The sequence below is a fragment of the Alosa sapidissima genome, chromosome 23 (genome assembly GCF_018492685.1).
Source record: "Alosa sapidissima isolate fAloSap1 chromosome 23, fAloSap1.pri, whole genome shotgun sequence".
In the NCBI taxonomy this organism is placed as follows: Eukaryota; Metazoa; Chordata; class Actinopteri; order Clupeiformes; family Clupeidae; genus Alosa; species Alosa sapidissima.
The window spans coordinates 18,872,591-18,889,835 of record NC_055979.1 but is presented as its reverse complement, the minus strand read 5'-3'; the positions used below and the strand labels follow the sequence as shown (position 1 = coordinate 18,889,835).

General features: G+C 46.1%; 1 protein-coding gene and 1 long non-coding RNA gene across 2 annotated transcripts in view; one reads left to right on the top strand and one right to left on the bottom strand.

Moving 5' to 3' along the window:
• Window positions 1-1,087, top strand: part of LOC121698205 — a 1,539-nt gene extending 452 nt beyond the window's left edge. Inside the window, exons 1-2 of the long non-coding RNA XR_006026711.1 lie at window positions 1-266; window positions 344-1,087. The exon at window positions 1-266 is cut by the window's left edge and continues 452 nt beyond it. This is a non-coding gene — a long non-coding RNA (uncharacterized LOC121698205). The remainder of the gene's footprint in view (window positions 267-343) is intronic.
• An 11,969-nt stretch (window positions 1,088-13,056) lies between these two features.
• LOC121699043 lies at window positions 13,057-16,127 on the bottom strand. Its single transcript, XM_042081642.1, has 2 exons — window positions 14,877-16,127; window positions 13,057-14,754 (listed from the first exon to the last, which is right to left on the bottom strand). The coding sequence occupies exons 1-2, from the start codon at window positions 16,125-16,127 to the stop codon at window positions 13,057-13,059; spliced, it is 2,949 nt and encodes a 982-aa protein (XP_041937576.1).
• Between the last annotated feature and the right edge of the window lie 1,118 nt (window positions 16,128-17,245).

Here is a 17,245-nt window from a genome sequence, read left to right as displayed (position 1 = left end):
GCGACAGAGGAGCAACGAAATGACAACAATCCTTCAGCAGCCGATCGGTGCGGGAGAAGAGCATGTTTACATGCCGACTTAAGGGAAGTGCTTTCTCCTGCTTCTGTATGCCTGTGAGAATGGGCCATCAAGGGGTATTTCGGTGTGTGAGAATGTGTTTTGTCTCCTGGAGGCACAGATCTGAAAGCAGTAGCTGACGCAAACCCGGAAGTGGCATCGTAGAGGGAGAGGGAGTGCAACGCGAGTGATCGCCTACTTAGAGGAAAGTAATTTATACCATTGTCTAAGCTGGAGTGAGTGGGCTGACTTGCGGTTGTATGTGTGGACTGAGTTTCTTCGGCAGCGTATGGGTGTGCAGTGGAGCGGTAGGCAACTGGAACGCAGGCTACCGAGAGCCAGTGGATCGCCGTCGCCCCGCCCCCTGAAGACTGGACTGTGCTAAGGACACTGGTTGGTGGGGCTGCGGTTGGTGTTATTGACTGTGCTGGTTTTGACTTTTTATTTTGGTCGGCGTGGGGGACTGCCGCCGACCAAATTTGATTAACTCTTCCCTCTATCTGGTCAGACAGTAGGCCTACACCCGCTCAGAGGGGTGGGCTAGGACCTCGCAAGCACCTCTTATTAATGTACGGGTTTTGTTGGGTGGGGCTGTAAGCTTAGTAGTTAGGAGGCATGTATGTGCAGGACGGGAAAGGGTGACTATTTAAAAGTGTGGCATTGTGTGGAACTGTTGTGCTGATTCTCCCATTTTCACCTGTGTGAATATCCTTGTAGTGACTGTATGTGTGGCAGGGTCCTGGGATTTGGTATCCCCTGAGTGGTGTTACAGCACTTATTTTTCTTTTGTTTTCATATGAGTTGTGGTTTTCTATGTGGATGTATAGTGTGGACCTTTCTGACTGCATTTTATGTGTGGCTCCTAAATTACTAACGGGGGGCTGGTAATGCTAATCTCTTCGTTCAGAGGTACGCCTGATGTACATGTGGGCGGGCGGGATTCATGTTGGTGTATTGCTGAGGTGCTGCTCATTTTGCTGAATGTGTGTGGCTGCTGACCCTTGTAATAAAATTTGTAGCTGTGATCTGACTCAGTCTGGTGTTGTGTGTCTCAGAGGGGATTGCACCTGTGTTTAGATAGACGGCACGACAACTGCATGCAGAATTCACACTTATTTGACTCATTATGCTGTTTTACTTCACTCATATCTAGTTCATGCTCTGCCTCCATATTCATTTGTGCACGAACCTTTTAGTTACATATGTTTTCAATGCAGATGACATTGATTAGACACCGTGCTCATGTTGACATCTAGAAAAGTACAGTTTTAATTTCATATATTTTTATTAGACACTCATATCATAATAATACATGGAATTAACTGCATTATAACCATTGCTTTATTTGACAATATTTTATGATTTTAGCCATGACGTGAACATAAAGGAAGAAATAGTCAAATAGTCTGAACAATATTCAAAACATACAGCACATAGGAGAATTGTGCCTGGAGAGTTTGTTACCTTTGCATGATTGCAGATGGGAAATCTCAATACCTCTGGGATGTTTCTGCTGTAAACCTCTTCTCATTATTCTCTTCCTTGTTATGCTCACTCACACAATATGGGTTCTTTTTAGTTTGTAAATGTTATATAAGGATCACCGTACACACTTTTTGAGATGGAATGAAAAAGCTTCACCATTGTAATGTGAAGTACCAACTGAAGTTATAGGAATATACATTGAGACCCTTTATGTACAGTAGGCCTATATTTCTTTATTGACACAAATGAAGAACTTACTTGCATATTTTGGAACTTTGCTTATATGCAGCTTTGCCAAAACTCCAGTTGTGACTGTAGGTCATCAGCTGTGCATTCCAACTCTACGTCCTCTTCTATATGTTAGTATAGTGCCTGGCAGTCCCTCACCTTATGCTAAGCACAAGAGCAGCCGCTGTCCTCCCAAGTTTTTGCCGACGCGTCTAAAGCCCTGTAGTCTGTTGTACAGTCACAGTTATACTCTGATTCATAACCCAAGACCTGGATGAGTTTGTTATAAAGCACGCTAGGCTATGCTGTCTGCAAAAGTGGAGGGCTTATACCCGAGAAGCAGAAAGCGGCATGGGCGTCTCTAAAATGGGTCAAAGCAGGCCGTCTGGTACTCTAGTTGGGTCATTATGTGGGTGACGACCTCGTTACCTAATTTAGGGGGGAAGGCGGTGGGTTGTGGGCTGCGCGTCCATACCTGCCAGTAACTACTGAAGCGTGACGCAGCTCACTGTTTACCAGATCGGCCCGGCTTCATCACACTGGGGATCCATCGTTCGCCAAATGTTGCTGATGCAAAGTTGAAAATGCTGCTGCATTTCTATGGCGCAGCCATTGTTTGCTCCTGTTCTGTATGTTTTTCATATTACAAAATGATTCAATGTAACTATAGGACTAATTACTATTATTAGGCCTACTATTATTGCCAAGACTGAGAAAGTGAAGGGCCCAGCTTTATTGCCAGATCATCACACAGTTCTTTGTTCATTTTTCTAATCTTTCTCTGAAAGGATAGAAGTTTGTTGTGTTTAATGTCCCAGGCTGCACTTCTTGTTTGCCACCAAAGCACTCAATGTGTTTCTTGTTCAATATCATAATTTTGGTCGTCATGGTACTTTTGACTGTTCCTTCATTTCCTTTTCTTGACTTAAACTAAGCAATGATAGTAGCCTAGAGGAATACCACACACACCCTCATATACAGAAGACACAACTCAGAAAACAAGACTAGTGGTAAAAACATGTTAACATTTCAAAATTAAGTTTTGGAAGTCATTGTTGCCATAAAGTCTCATGACAGCCATCCATATCATCAAAGCCAGACAAAAATACATCACATTATCAATAACATACAAAATACATCACATTATCAATAAATCTGTAGCCTACAGACAAAAAGACATCACATTATCAATACATCTGTAGCCTACTTTCTATTGCATTTTGCAGGATTTAGGAAAAGACATGCCAATTTCAATAATTCCCTATCTATCTCATTGGTTTCGACGAGCATTACAGGGTTATGACTGCGATTTCATTGTCAGCTAAATGTCTCATCAAAGATGTATAATGCTGATTCATACAGTCGCACCAAATCTTCCGTCCTCCAAAAAGTAGTCTATCATTGTCATTCTGTGACGGTAAATGTGTGCATGCTGTTGTGCGCAGACGGGGAAGAGCTGCAGCAAACCCATAACCTATTTTATCTGTCCAGTAATCTATCCTTAGCCGCAGTTTGTCTCGAATACAAAACCGCAAACCAACAGGTGATCCTGAGCGACGAGCGCTGCACATCAAAGGCAAAACGGCATCCTCAGCATCTTGTGTTCCCGCGTGACGAGCCCCTGGAAACTCGGAGCAGCGTCGGTAACCTGAATACGTCATACTTTTGGGAATTCCTTCACAGAGGGAGAGGCCGACAGCCTATAAAAAGGTAAGTAGCGAGAGAGCAGGTTGAAGTTTGATTTCATCATCAGGGATCCTCACAGGCGTATCATCCCACACGATTGGAACGACAACATGCGGACTAAACTTGTAACCTTGTTCGCTTTGCTTGCCACCCTATGCTGTTCCCAGGGTTGCACACAGAAGAAACGTGTGCAGCTGGAATGCAATCTATCTAGCGTGAGGTCTGTCACTAAAAACATGATGGCCACCATCAAAGGCATGCAGAACTCCATAAAAGTAAGTTTTTATATAGGCAATTAAATCATATATTTGACAATAAAGTAGGCTACTTTGTTGAAAAAAAATAATTTTAACAGAATTGTTATTTCATCACAGGATGATAATCCCAACAAAAAACTTCTAAAAAAATTCACAAAGCCTTGTAGAAAGGTAAGAATGATTTTTAAGAATGAGGATGGACAAGGCTATCAATTTGCAGGAAATGAAATATTTTGGTTGACACATAGGTGTTTATTTTCTTTTATGTGAACCATTCTTTTGGCAGAAGGGAGTGGATCTCCCAGTAATCATTGATATTCTGGACATCTACAAGACATACATTTTCAGCAAAATGGATGAGATGTTGTTGATCAAACTGGAAAACCTTCAAGACACCTTGGAACACTGTGTAAGTAAACAACCTGAATAATATGATTTATTAATACATTCCCTCAAAACAAATATATACTATTATGACACACTGCATATGTTCAGAGATAGATGGCATTTGATGTCATGACGAGAGAGGCAGAAATGTCCCCCCCCCCCCCCCCCCTCTCTGTGGTACACTCTCTTCTGATGTTTTTTTTTTTGTTTAATTTTTTCAAGGTTTTCAAGCTTTCAGCAAACCAGCACTCCAAAAACCAAACCAGTCGGACTAAAAAGAATGTTAGGAGCCTAGAGAAAACTTTTAAGAAGGTGAGTAACTTCATGTGATGCTACCTAGATAACTGTAATCCAAGAATAACACGATGATAACATGAATAGCATGAACTCACCCATGAAGTTTTCATTGGGTGGGAATCTGACCTCTAGCACTGGTTTGTCCAGATTGAGCATTCCTGATTGAGTGTGAATATGGAGAGCTAATCCCAACCATACTGCCTAATCTGTCACCACGACTTGACCATTTAGGCAACTAAATAATGGTCCCTGAAGCAATGGCGTCTCGAGAGTTTACCCATATAATTTCCCACTGACTTAGGTCAGTACACACACATCAGAATTGCCTGCTCGGCAGACAATTTAACTGTAAAAAGAACCGCTTTGTTGTGTAAGAAGTTTCCACAATATAGATAGAATAGTCCAGTTTGACCAGACTAAAGATTTACAGTTATGAAAAAGTCAGATTAATTAGCACAAATATCTTTCAGATTGGCACATTAGCATGTTAGACTGAGTGACAACACTATAGTCTGCAGTCGGTCAGTCTGAGAGATTCAGCACCAATGGTACAGAAAATATCTTTGAACCAGTTTAGTGTGGGAAAAAAAACAGACATATTTTGTGTAGCGAATTCATCACTGGGTCCCGAGACTTTTTGTTACTGCAGTGTACCTCTGAATTGTTTACCCCCCCCCCAAAAAAACGGTCCTGAAAATGACACAAATGTGCAGAGGTGCGAAATTCAGGGAATACAATGGATTATCTCCTTCAGCAAACTAATACTCATGTAGAAACACTCCTGGACTTTTCTCAGATATTTTTGTCAAATAGATTTTTGAGCATTCCGATTCTACTTTTTTGTTTTTTTAACGTATTAATGAAGTGTCTCAAGTCGTGCTATTTGAGTTCAGTAGTTATGATATTCAGGTGCTGGATGTGTATAATATGTTTTGTGGTAACGCTGTGTGTCTGTGTTTGGCAGCTGGACAAGTCAGACTTCCACAAGGCCGTGCTGGAGTTCAAGACGGTGCTGGTGTGGATCAGCATGTTCCAGGGCAGAGATGAGTAGAAGAGGAGTTCAACACACGCATACTGAAAGACCTCTACAAAGACAGCTCATCTACTAACATACATACATACAATTACATACACAGGACACACACACACACACACACACACACACTTTGTTCTTCATACTCCCACAACGCAGCTCTGTGTGTATGCGGACAAAGCCATAGAAGAGTTCATTAATTAGCACTTTGAATAATGCATAGGCTCAGATTGAGTGTGAGTGCTATACTACACCTGATCACACCATCCCATGTGTCTCGGAGGGTCACGTGGTTATGGTGTGACCGTCCATTGATGATGACATCACCGCAGTCAGTGTGGTGATTCAGGGGTAACTCGAGTAGGGTGGGCCTTGTTGTTATTTAGTTCCTCATTTTATTTATTTATTTTTGTTGCACAGTAACTGAGCACCAAAGTCCATGGTGTGACTAGTGATTATGCCACTGTAGCGGAATAATGCGTTCAAGTGTATTTGGCTTGCTTACTTACAACTACAAATGCAGTCAGCTCTGTTTTGCCAGTATTTTTGATAAAATTATCATTATTATTATTATTTAATTATTATTCATATTTAACCATTATTCATATTTATTTCATATTCAATTACTTTCCAGTAATTTATTGGTAAGGTATTTATTTTTGTCTGTATTTCCAAATGCATTTCTGTATTACCAAAATTATTAGTCCTCTTAATCTGAAGAAGAGAGGCCTGGGAGCTGTTTGCACAAGCTATGATTTGCACAGTCCTGCCAATGGAGCTACTGCCGGCACACATGTTGTGTGTGTCTGTGTAGGGTTGTATGAATGCCTTGCTTTTTATTATTCAAATAAAAGTATGTTTTATATAAACAAAAATACTGACTCGCTTTCTTTGGATGACTAACCAACCTCAGCACTCACACGAGACAATGTGGTTTTGAACACTGATGTAAGTAAGGCAACTACACAACACAAACAACATTGTCCGCACACTCACTCACATCTCAATATGGAAATGTGGCAATGGTGGTCTCTGGTGGCATGCAGATCATCAATAATGAACTTTGTTTATTTTTTTTCAATTGCTGAAGCACAATTTTGAAAACGGCTCATTTTGTCAAAACAGTACACACAATTGACACAACCACACACGTGACACACCCAAGAAGCAGAACATCTCAGGTCTTCAGCTAAATAAAACACTTAAGTCGAAACATATACCCTATTAAGTGCCTCTATCTCAGCTAAATCAAACACTTAAGTCGTAACATATACCCTATTAAGTAGATAGATAGATAGATAGATACTTTATTGATCCCCAAGGGGAAATTCAAGGTCTCAGTAGCATACAGACATCACACACAACATGCACTTACAGCAGAAATGGTAAATATAAGTATAAACATATAACCAAACTCCACTGTACAATAGAGACAGTAGAAGATAAGAAAACCAAACAAAACTAAATATACTATGTAAATTAAATAAAAAAAAATCCACAGTGTGCTTGAGGGTGATCAAGCATGAGACGCTTGCAGTGACGGCCGGGACTGGCCTGTAGTTCTGTGTGCATGGTGAAGTGCTCAAGAGAGTGAGGGTCATGGTGAAGGTGAAAGCCGTAGCCAGGATTTTTCAAATACCGAGGTCAGGGGCGTCGCTAGAAATTTGGGCACCCCAAAATGCTAGGAGGTTCTTCCGAGCCCCCCCCCCCCCCCCCAATTTTGCCAACAACCATATATATTTGTTCAGATTATAACATGTTTTGTTTATAACTTGAACCAACACACTTTTCCACAATATTATTTTTTTTAGATGCACCTGTATATCTGAGCCTTTTCCCAAATTGGCTTTGGATATTTATACTGGACCCTGCTCCATCTGTTATTAAGAATGAGCTGCTTCTCCTCATCAGTGTAGCAAATGTTGCATAATTTGCAGGGTCATAGGCTGCAGATCTTGTAGGCTACCTTCACACAGTGAGTGTCACATCTTGACTCTCACTTGGGGGGGCCCTTCACCTATCATTTTCCTCTTATCCTCTTTCTTCTCAACTGCCTGATTTCTATCCCCTGTCTCCTGTGTTGGATTTCTTAAAACAACAAGTCTCTAAATTACTGAACAATAATTGATATAATTTGACAATAAGTAGCCTAATATTTGTGCCATGAGATAATATCCTTCACAACATTATCCATCCTATATAACATTGATATAGCTTCGTTTTCAATGCAGGTTAGCTAACTGCATCTCCACTGAATTTCAACATACATTTTCATTATTTAGCATCTCATTGGTAGCCCTAGGCCTATATTTCTTACCTTCCCTCCTTCTCTGTCTGCTCTTCTGCTGGCTTTCCAAACGTTAACTTTGTGACAGCCTTTGTTCAGGTCAGGTGAATTGAGATTAGCCTACTGCAGAAATTAACAAGACGTCAAGTTTATTTTTAAATTTATTTTTAAACTATGTGAGCTGCGTTGCGTTCGTTAATTAGTTTAGTACTCAGTCCTCGACTCAGTACTTTCGTTTTGATATGTAGGTAGGCTATCACGTGACGGTCCGTTGATGCAAAGAAAATTGTCTCGTGGGCTAGGCCTATTTGTAGCCTACTTAATAAATCAAACGAAACGTAAAGAAAAAAATACCGAGGACATGACCTCGGTGTCCTCTATGGTAGCTACGGCCATGGTGAAGGTGCAAAAAGTAGTCCAACAGTAGTCCTGTAGTTCTGTGTGCATGGTAAGGTGCTCAAGAGAGTGAGTGTCATGGTGAAGGTGCAAAAAGTAGTCCAACAGTAGTCCAACAGTGCAACAGTGCAAGAATAAGGTCTAGAGACCAGCACAAATAATATGGACAAATAAGAGAGTAAAGTATAATGTAGACAAGGTAATATAAAAAACTATGTCAGTGCAAGAATAGGTTGAGGTAATAGGGTTACAGCCATTCAGTATTGTAGCAGAAGCCATTGGTCATGTGTGCTAATATAGCATGAAAAACAGTGTAGCAGTAAAACAGTAGTAAAAACATTAGGCTGTGGACAGTAGTAAAACAGTAGTAAAGCAGTACTGGGCAGTCAGTACTCAAACATGGAGAGGGTGGAGAGGCAGACAGACTATGCAGAGAAGTCTATCTCTCCTCTACCCTTTAGTGAAGCATTGAACAGTTCAATGGCCCTGGGGACAAATTACTTCCTCAGCCTTTCAGTTGTGCATGACAGTGAGCGAAGTCTCCAGCTGATCAAGCTCTTCTGCTTTTTAACTCATTGAATGCCAAGCTGTTTTCGGAAGCTTTGTCCTAGAGTGCCAGCAATCTAGACCATTGTTGATGATTTTTGTACAGCCACAGCATATTCTGTGTTATAGCTATGAACACATACAATGGCTCGTTTGAAAGGTGAGACTTTAAGCTCTCAGTGGGTGAAAACCGTGTATTTCTACACGCCTCTGTTCCTGAGAAATCCCAAGCTAAACAGTGGCTCGTTTTCATCAAAATCCCTGTTTTTTTTTCTAGAAATGGAGATATTGCGTCTTTTATGAGTCACTATTACCGACATTCGGCACTCTAGCAAGGGCGTGCCTGCCCTCTTGCAAGCGCGACTCGGCCTACCACCCACTCCGCTAGGCCTGGCTCGTGGTGGAGATGGAACTCCCTCCTCAGCACGGTGTTCAGTCACTCCTTGTAATGTTTTTGACCTGTCGTGGTCAGAGTCATCTTGTCTTAGTAGAAAGGTGGACTCATCCAGTGTTGTCTGGCGAAAACGCACCTGCTGCAATATCTTTTTCTTCGACTTTTTAATTTCTCCCTTCAGCACCTGAGAAGTGTTGCCTGCAAAGTTTCTGGGAAGAGATCTAACGAGACCTGCCACCTAGTGATAAACCCACGAAAATAAATGACCTGATTTTGACCTGGCGTGCATGTCACTGATAGGATAATCAGTGACTGATTCGAAAAAAAGCCGACCAAAACCATCAAAAGCAGAGTTAAGATCAAATGTCCAGATCTTGGGTTTTCGTGAGTTTTTGATCGTCATATATTTCATTTCCATTCATCACAGAGTTCCCAAAATCACATATAAGCAGAGGCGTATCAAGCTTTTTAAAAGTGTGGGGTTTGTGGGATAGGAAAATGAAACAATCTGGCCAAATTATAAATAACTCCCTACAGGGACATTGGAAGTATTTTCTGAGAGGGGTGCGGACTATATTGGTGTCCGGGAGTGTCTCCCCCGAAAATGTTTGAAATTCTGATTGCTAAACACACCATTTTAATGCAGTTTGGGAGGGACATAAGAAGCAGCGCCCCTCATATGTGTGGCTCATGTGACATGAAGGCCTACATGATCGACCTGCTATAACTTCACTATTTGACACTACCCTACATGGAGACATATGTCATATTATAAATCAAGAAATCATTTCAGAAATTATGTTTTGTGCATATGGGTTAGCAGGCTACAATAAATTGCCTAACAGACAGCAGCCTAATTTCGAGGTATCACTAATACCTATTAAATAAATGTAAAGGACACAGAATAGTGACAGAACTGTAAGCTCAAATTCAAAAACGTTTGAAGTCTACCCAAACATATGCAGAGGGAATATAAATAAATTGTGTTGCAATTGTAATTAATGTCCATTTAAAGATTATGATTAGCAGTTTCTATGCTTTTTCCATTGATAGTTACAGGAAGCTACGCTGTTGTTTAAACTATTACTTCTAGTCCATGTTACCTCCAGTTTCACTTGCTGCAGAGACGCACACATTGCATGAGCGCTCATAAGTGTTCTATTTGAGTTCTACATGCTGGAAATCTTAGTTCTACCAGAAAGACTCAGTAGACAGAATAGAATCAGTTAACAATTTAATGAGTAACGGAACAGCTTGGATACAAGCATGATAGAGTCCTGAATAGGTAACGGTCTTTGGCGTAGGCCCCGTCTCGGATCCGTCCAGCGATGAGCGGATCTCGTCTCCTGCCGATGGATGAAGGCAGGGGCGGGGAGCCTACCCCCCACGACGAGACGGGGACCAACTGGTGGCGGTGGCTGAAAGAAGATGGTGTGGCAGGCAGACCATGCCCGATTGACGTGGACTGCTGGCAGAGGTGGCTGGAGGGGAGGTGGAGGGGACGTCAAAGTCAGCGTACTGAGAAGTAGAAGCAGTGTTAGGTGGTACATATTTAAAGAGCCCGCTGAATTCCTATAGGCTAGCGCTGATTAAATGAGTGAATGATCGGATTGCGGGCTTTCCCGAAAGTAGGCAGTTACTATTGGCTCCGAGTAAGCATGGGAGGAGTAGGCTACACTACGAGTCTTCCTAATAGAACTTTCGCTGAAGCTACCATTTCTACCAGAAAGACTCAGTAGACAGAATAGAATCAGTTAACAATTTAATGAGTAACGGAACAGCTTGGATACAAGCATGATAGAGTCCTGAATAGGTAACGGTCTTTGGCGTAGGCCCCGTCTCGGATCCGTCCAGCGATGAGCGGATCTCGTCTCCTGCCGATGGATGAAGGCAGGGGCGGGGAGCCTACCCCCAAAAGGATGAGTGATGACCGCCGGGGCGGTGACTCAGTAATCTGGTTCTGAGAGGAGCAGAGACATTAGTATACATACAAGATGAATTAAACGGCATGACCGGGCCGGGGTGATGACGTGCCAGGACGCCGACAGAATTTTAAGGTAGCTGGGTGTTAACCATAAACCTAGGGTTGTAGTGGGGGGGCCCGCAGCATGCTTTCGCTTTAGTGGGATTTAGAAGCTTGACGAGCTGGGCAACCAGCGTCTAGGGCAACCTAGACCAATGCGGCGGCCGGGCAACCGGCGTCCAGGGCAACCTGGACCATAAGCACTTCACGATCTGGGCGCCCAGTGACTAGCGAGCTAGTACATCGTGACGAGCCAGGCCACCGGCATCCAGAGCAACCTGGACTTTAGTGCTTATGCGAGCTGGGCAACCAGCGTCTAGGGCAACCTAGACCACGAGACGTGCCGGGCTACCGGCGTCCAAGGCAACCTGGACCATTAGCTGGGCAACCAGCGTCTAGGGCAACCTAGACCAACGTGACGGCCGGGCGACCGGCATCCAGGGCCACCTGGACCGAACTGGGCAACCAGCGTCTAGGGCAACCTAGACGAGCGTCACGAGCCGGGCAACCGGCGTACGGCGCAACCTGAACCATGAGCTGGGCAACCAGCGTCTAGGGCAACCTAGACTGATGTGACGGCCGGGCAACCGGCATCCAGGGCCACCTGGACCGAACTGGGCAACCAGCGTCTAGGGCAACCTAGACGAGCGTCACAAGCCGGGCAACCGGCGTCCAAGGCAACCTGGACAGTGAGCTGGGCAACCAGCGTCTAGGGCAACCTAGACCAAGTGATGGCCGGGCAACCGGCATCCAGGGCAACCTGGACCAAACTGGGCAACCAGCGTCTAGGGCAACCTAGACGAGCATCACGAGCCGGGCAACCGGCGAGTATTGACCTGAACCATAAGCGTCGAACGAGCAACCAGTGAAGAGGGCAACGGGCCCGTGGCTGAGACTAAATCACCGCGAGCTACCGGCATGCTGGGCCCCGATACGTTACGGCAATTAGAGCAGGCGAATGCCAGAATTTAACCACCGCCACCAGAATTTGAGAAGGTAAAGAGGTACCTGAGTTAGCGTGAGAGAGTAATTTCTGAGCATCGAAAACATCATGAGGCGTTAGTCTGATGTATGATGTGTAGGCGTCGGATGACCACCTTCCTAGCGTTTTGATGGATGACGTGGACAGCCCTTTTTGGGCGGCAGTCGTGGCTGCGCCAATCCGGAATGAGTGTGAAGTGAACCTCTTTGGAGAGAGGTTACATTTGAGCAGCACGTTAGCTAGATGGCTGCTGAACCAGCGACGAGTCATGGCCTGACCATCTGGTGTGATAAATAGGGGGAAAACTGGTGAAGTATGAGGCCGTAATTTAAGGTAATGAACCATGGAGGCGAACGGGCATAATGCATTGTTTATTTTTACAATTGAAATAGTAGTACCACGACCAGAAGTATCGGTTTTAGAATATTTCAGACAAATGGTGAAATAAGTGGGGAAAAAAGAAAGATCAGAGAGAGAGAGATTACGCGTGGGGTCGTACAGAGAATTTGTAGTGAATTCTCCGCACCGCATGAAGCCATAGAAAGCCGAGAGGAAGACGGCCTCCAGCAAGCCGTCAACGTACTCTGAGTGGTAGCCGCGTCTAAGCGCCGCCACCATGATGTTTAGAATATCCGCCGTAATGGGGAGGCGAGTGTCAAAAGAGCGCGGGGAAGAATTTTGGAAGCCTTTGAGGAGAAGGCGTATTTGTGGGTTGGAGAACAGACTAGGGAAACAAGGGTCGTGAAGCCTGGCGTGGAATTGTAAACCGGCGACTGTTTTGCGAATTGACGCAAGTTTGAGGCCGCGGTGATCAAAGCAGTAGACCAGGAAAGCGCAGACGGTAGAAATGAGAACTGGGAGGATAGGTGTGTGGTGCTGCTGACAAAATATGGAGAACCAGGACCAGGCTGAATTATAGGCTTTGATTGTGGACTTAGCGACGCCTTTTAACATATACGTTTTGGCTTTCTCTAATAGTGAACTGAGGCAAAGAGGATTTAATCCAGAATCAGCTCGGCGAAACGAGGGCACGGTGTGGACACTTTGTTGGCTGAAGGACAGAGCCGGTGGAATTCCTGCAAACGGAGACGAGAGAGGGCGTCAGCTTGAACGTTAAAATAACCGGGGACATGAATGGCATTTGCAATGAAATTGTGAATAACAGAGTGCCAGGTGAGCCTCCTTAAAAGGGACATTATTTTAGGGCAGCGAGAGCGACCTTTGTTTACGATGGCCACTACTGCCTCGTTGTCACAGAAGAAAGTGATGCGCTTTCTTGACCAGTGGGTACCCCAGAGTACGCAGGCTACCACGATGGGATACAGCTCGAAGAGGGCGGACGAGGCAGCATCGGAGGCGAATGCCATAAATTCGTCAGACCATCTTTCTGCGAACCACGCGTCTTTATACAAGCCCCCAAAACCGAGAGACGGAGCGGCATCCGTGAACAGCTCGAGAGAGACAGACGAATCAGAGTGATCATTATAGAAAAATGAGATGCCGTTCCATTCAGCAAGCAATTTAGACCAGAAACCAAGATCCGACTGACAACCCAGGTCGAGCACGACGGGGTCGGATAAATTAACAACGGAGTGGGCCAGAATTAACAGGCGAGAAATAAAGGAGCGACCCTGCGGGATGATGCGCATGGCAAAATTCAGATGACCCAAGAGAGAGAGAAGGTCTCGCTTGGTCACCGTGCCCACGGAGAGAAATGAGGCGGACACTTCGCGAATCCTAGCTAATTTTTCCCCCGGGAGAGAGGCCCGCATGGCAACCGAGTCGAGGATAATGCCCAGAAATTCGAGAGAGTGCACGGGGCCCAGGGTCTTCTCCGCCGACAGAGGGACACCGAGCTCCAAGAATACAGCGCGAAGGACGTCCAGACCTGAACTAGACCCCGCGGGGAAATCAATTAGCAGGAAATCGTCCAGGAGGTGGAGGACGAACGGGAGGCGGCAGACGTTGAGCAAAATCCAGCACAGCGCTTCCGACAGACAATTGAAAATGTGGGGACTACTCCTGCAGCCGAACGTGAGCCGCACGGCGAAATAAAAGTTGGACTGCCACTTAACGCAGAACAACGGCCAATCAGCGGGATGGATCGGCATAACCTTGAACGCGTCTGTGATGTCGGCCTTAGCCAGAAGAGCGCCCCTGCCGGCGATTTTAATAAGGCAAATGGCATTGTCGACGGAAGCGTAGTGGAGTGAAAACGGTTCGAGGGGAATCATTTCATTAACGCTGGACCAGATGTCGGAGTGAGGCGAGGACATGTCGAAGATCAGCCTTTTCTTACCGGAGTACTTCCGGGTGGCCACGCCGAGGGAATTAACGCGGAAGGGGCAGAAAGGAGGGACAGAGAAAGGGCCGAGAATATAGCCTTTATTAAGTTCCTTTGACAGGAGTTCGGACACGACAGAAGGTTCGGCCAGGGCAGATTGCAGGTTCCTAGCCACGTACGAGTCAGAGAGGGGGGACAGGACACCAACCCTAAACCCCTGAGAGAGACCAGTGAGCAAAAAATCAACAAACACAGAGTCAGGATGGGCAGAGAGATAATATGACAAAACGGATACATTAATAGGCGTGGACGGGTGAGACGCTAGAATTTCTTTGCAGAAACCACCTTTCCTCCCCGCGGCGGCCTTACGCGACGGGGGCAGACGGACTTTGGATGAGGGTCCTTGCACTGGCTACAGACATGGGAGAAAAGACAGTTAGTATGGGAGCAGACGCCCTCGTTAAAATTGTTGCAGATAGCGAGCCCGTTAAAATAGGAAACGGGCCGCCCTTGCCTATCGAGAGGAGCCCTTACGCCGTCGCCCCGGGCAGTGGCCGGAACGGAAGGTGCGCTGAAGACTGTCTGAGGACACAGACTGGCCGAGTGGCCGTGGGAGCTACAAATATTGCAGCTGAGCGATCGCTGACCGCTGAAGTGCCTGACCAGCAGCTCCGTGTCAACGACGGACCAGTCTAAACGGGAATTGTAGAGGGAAATGTAGGAAGCAGACTTTGCGGAGAACGAGTTGTGATATTGATAGAACAGCGTGCCCCCATAACGCTGATTAAAATCGGCCATCATAGCGAGATAGGTGTCCAGTTCCAGTCGGCGATCAGGGAAGGCACTGCAGAGGACATCGCGGTACATGCCGAAGGCAATCACGAAGTCACAGAACGACAGGCTCTTTGAAAGCCTCGGGTCAGAATTTTTGAGGATGACTGAGACGTCACCGCAGTCGACGAGCTGACGGTCGACAGCGGGAGATGGCAATAACAAGGAAGCGAGATTCACGTCTTTACCTTGAATGATGTTCTGCCGGAGTTGCGGAGAGATTGAGACCGCGGAGGGAGCAACGAAGCCCCTACCCAGCGGAGGAGCAGGGAGAGCCGATGCCAGGCTGAAGACAGGCACGGCCGGAGCGCCGAGGGAAACAGCGGCAGACGCTGCAGGCGGAATAGCTGCGCTGCAGCTTGGGGCCGGGAGGGAGGTCGGCCACTGGAGAGAGGCGAGAGCCGGAGGCGCCGTGGGAGGCGAGGACGACGGAGGGGCCGGGCGCCGGGTCTCCAGCGCCTGAATCCTGGAATCGATGGCCCTCACCGAAGCAGCGAGGGAGAGAACGGCATCCAGGATGGGCTGAGGCGTGGCCGGAGCGACCGGGGCAGGGGTAGCCGGGGCTGGAGTGGCCGGGGGCCGAGCGGAAGGTGGCCGCCCGCGCGGCGCCGGGGCGACATGCCTGGCCTTGGCACGGCGTTTCCTCGGAGGCTGCTCAGGCTCCTCCGGGTCGGCCGCGGGAGCAGGAACGGGACCCGACGGACCAGCCGCGACGGGGACAGCGGGACTGCCGATGGCATTGTGGGCGAGAAGCACGAGGTCACCCTTCCGCAGGCCGGCGTCGAAGGGAATCCCCGCCTCCGTCAACGCCGCCGCGATATCGACAGCGGAGAAACGGGCCCAGTCGGACTTGGCCTGGATCGACCTGACGCTCCTCCTGGGCTGGGTTGGAGGAACGACGTCCTCGTCCGAGTCAGACGACTCGATTTGGAGCAGAGGAGAACCGACGGACATGGTCCGTGTGTTCGGCCCCTAGATTGGCAAGGTAAGGTTGAAACATGATTCGTTCAGAGCAACGAGACGACTGCAATAGGACGTCAAAGTCAGCGTACTGAGAAGTAGAAGCAGTGTTAGGTGGTACATATTTAAAGAGCCCGCTGAATTCCTATAGGCTAGCGCTGATTAAATGAGTGAATGATCGGATTGCGGGCTTTCCCGAAAGTAGGCAGTTACTATTGGCTCCGAGTAAGCATGGGAGGAGTAGGCTACACTACGAGTCTTCCTAATAGAACTTTCGCTGAAGCTACCATTTCTCAGATGTAGAACTCAAATGTGTCTTGACGCCACCGTTTTTAAGATCAAAATAAGATGTTCTAAATGGAACGTGATCGTATTTAAGACATTAACATCTCCAGTAGATGTAGCATTGTGACACACATTGACAGTGAAATGCCGCTGACGTTTGATCAGATCAAATAAGACGTTCTAAATGGAACGCGATGTAATTAAGCTGTTCAGACGCTTTTCCAAGCGTCTTGGAGACATATGTGTGCTGTCTGGGCTATGTATATATATAGTTGATTACACCAAATTAATAAGTACTTATTGGGTAAACGTTTAGCCTGGTTTATTATTTTTTTTCAGTCAGCGGTTCCATTCCATTCAATCTTGCTGCAAATTATCAGAAGTGTGATGCACCGGGCATAACTTAATTTCGTGGCTCCGTGGACCAGTAGGTTAATTGTTGAGGAGGCCCATAGTTTGAGAAAAGCTGCAGATCATAGACAGAGAAAGCATAATGCTCTGAGAACAGTAGCCAAAGGTCTTTCTGCAGAAACAACAAGTGCCTTGGTGCGCGCAGCCCCGCTTTCACTTTGACTCTGCATTTCTACATTGTGAGAAAAACTGTCAGTCAGACAGTGAATTTTGGTTTACTAAATTAGCATAATGCGATAACAATTATCATTTCAATTCTACCTGAAATCTCCTCACTGCAGACGTTATAATGCAGACCCAAGCAGCAGCACAGCCTTGAAAAACGCACACTTTGAATTTGATCAGGGGGCCGTTTCTAGAAAGCATCGTTTGCTAACTTGCGTCGCAACCTTGGTAGTTCGCTGCATCGTTCTTGG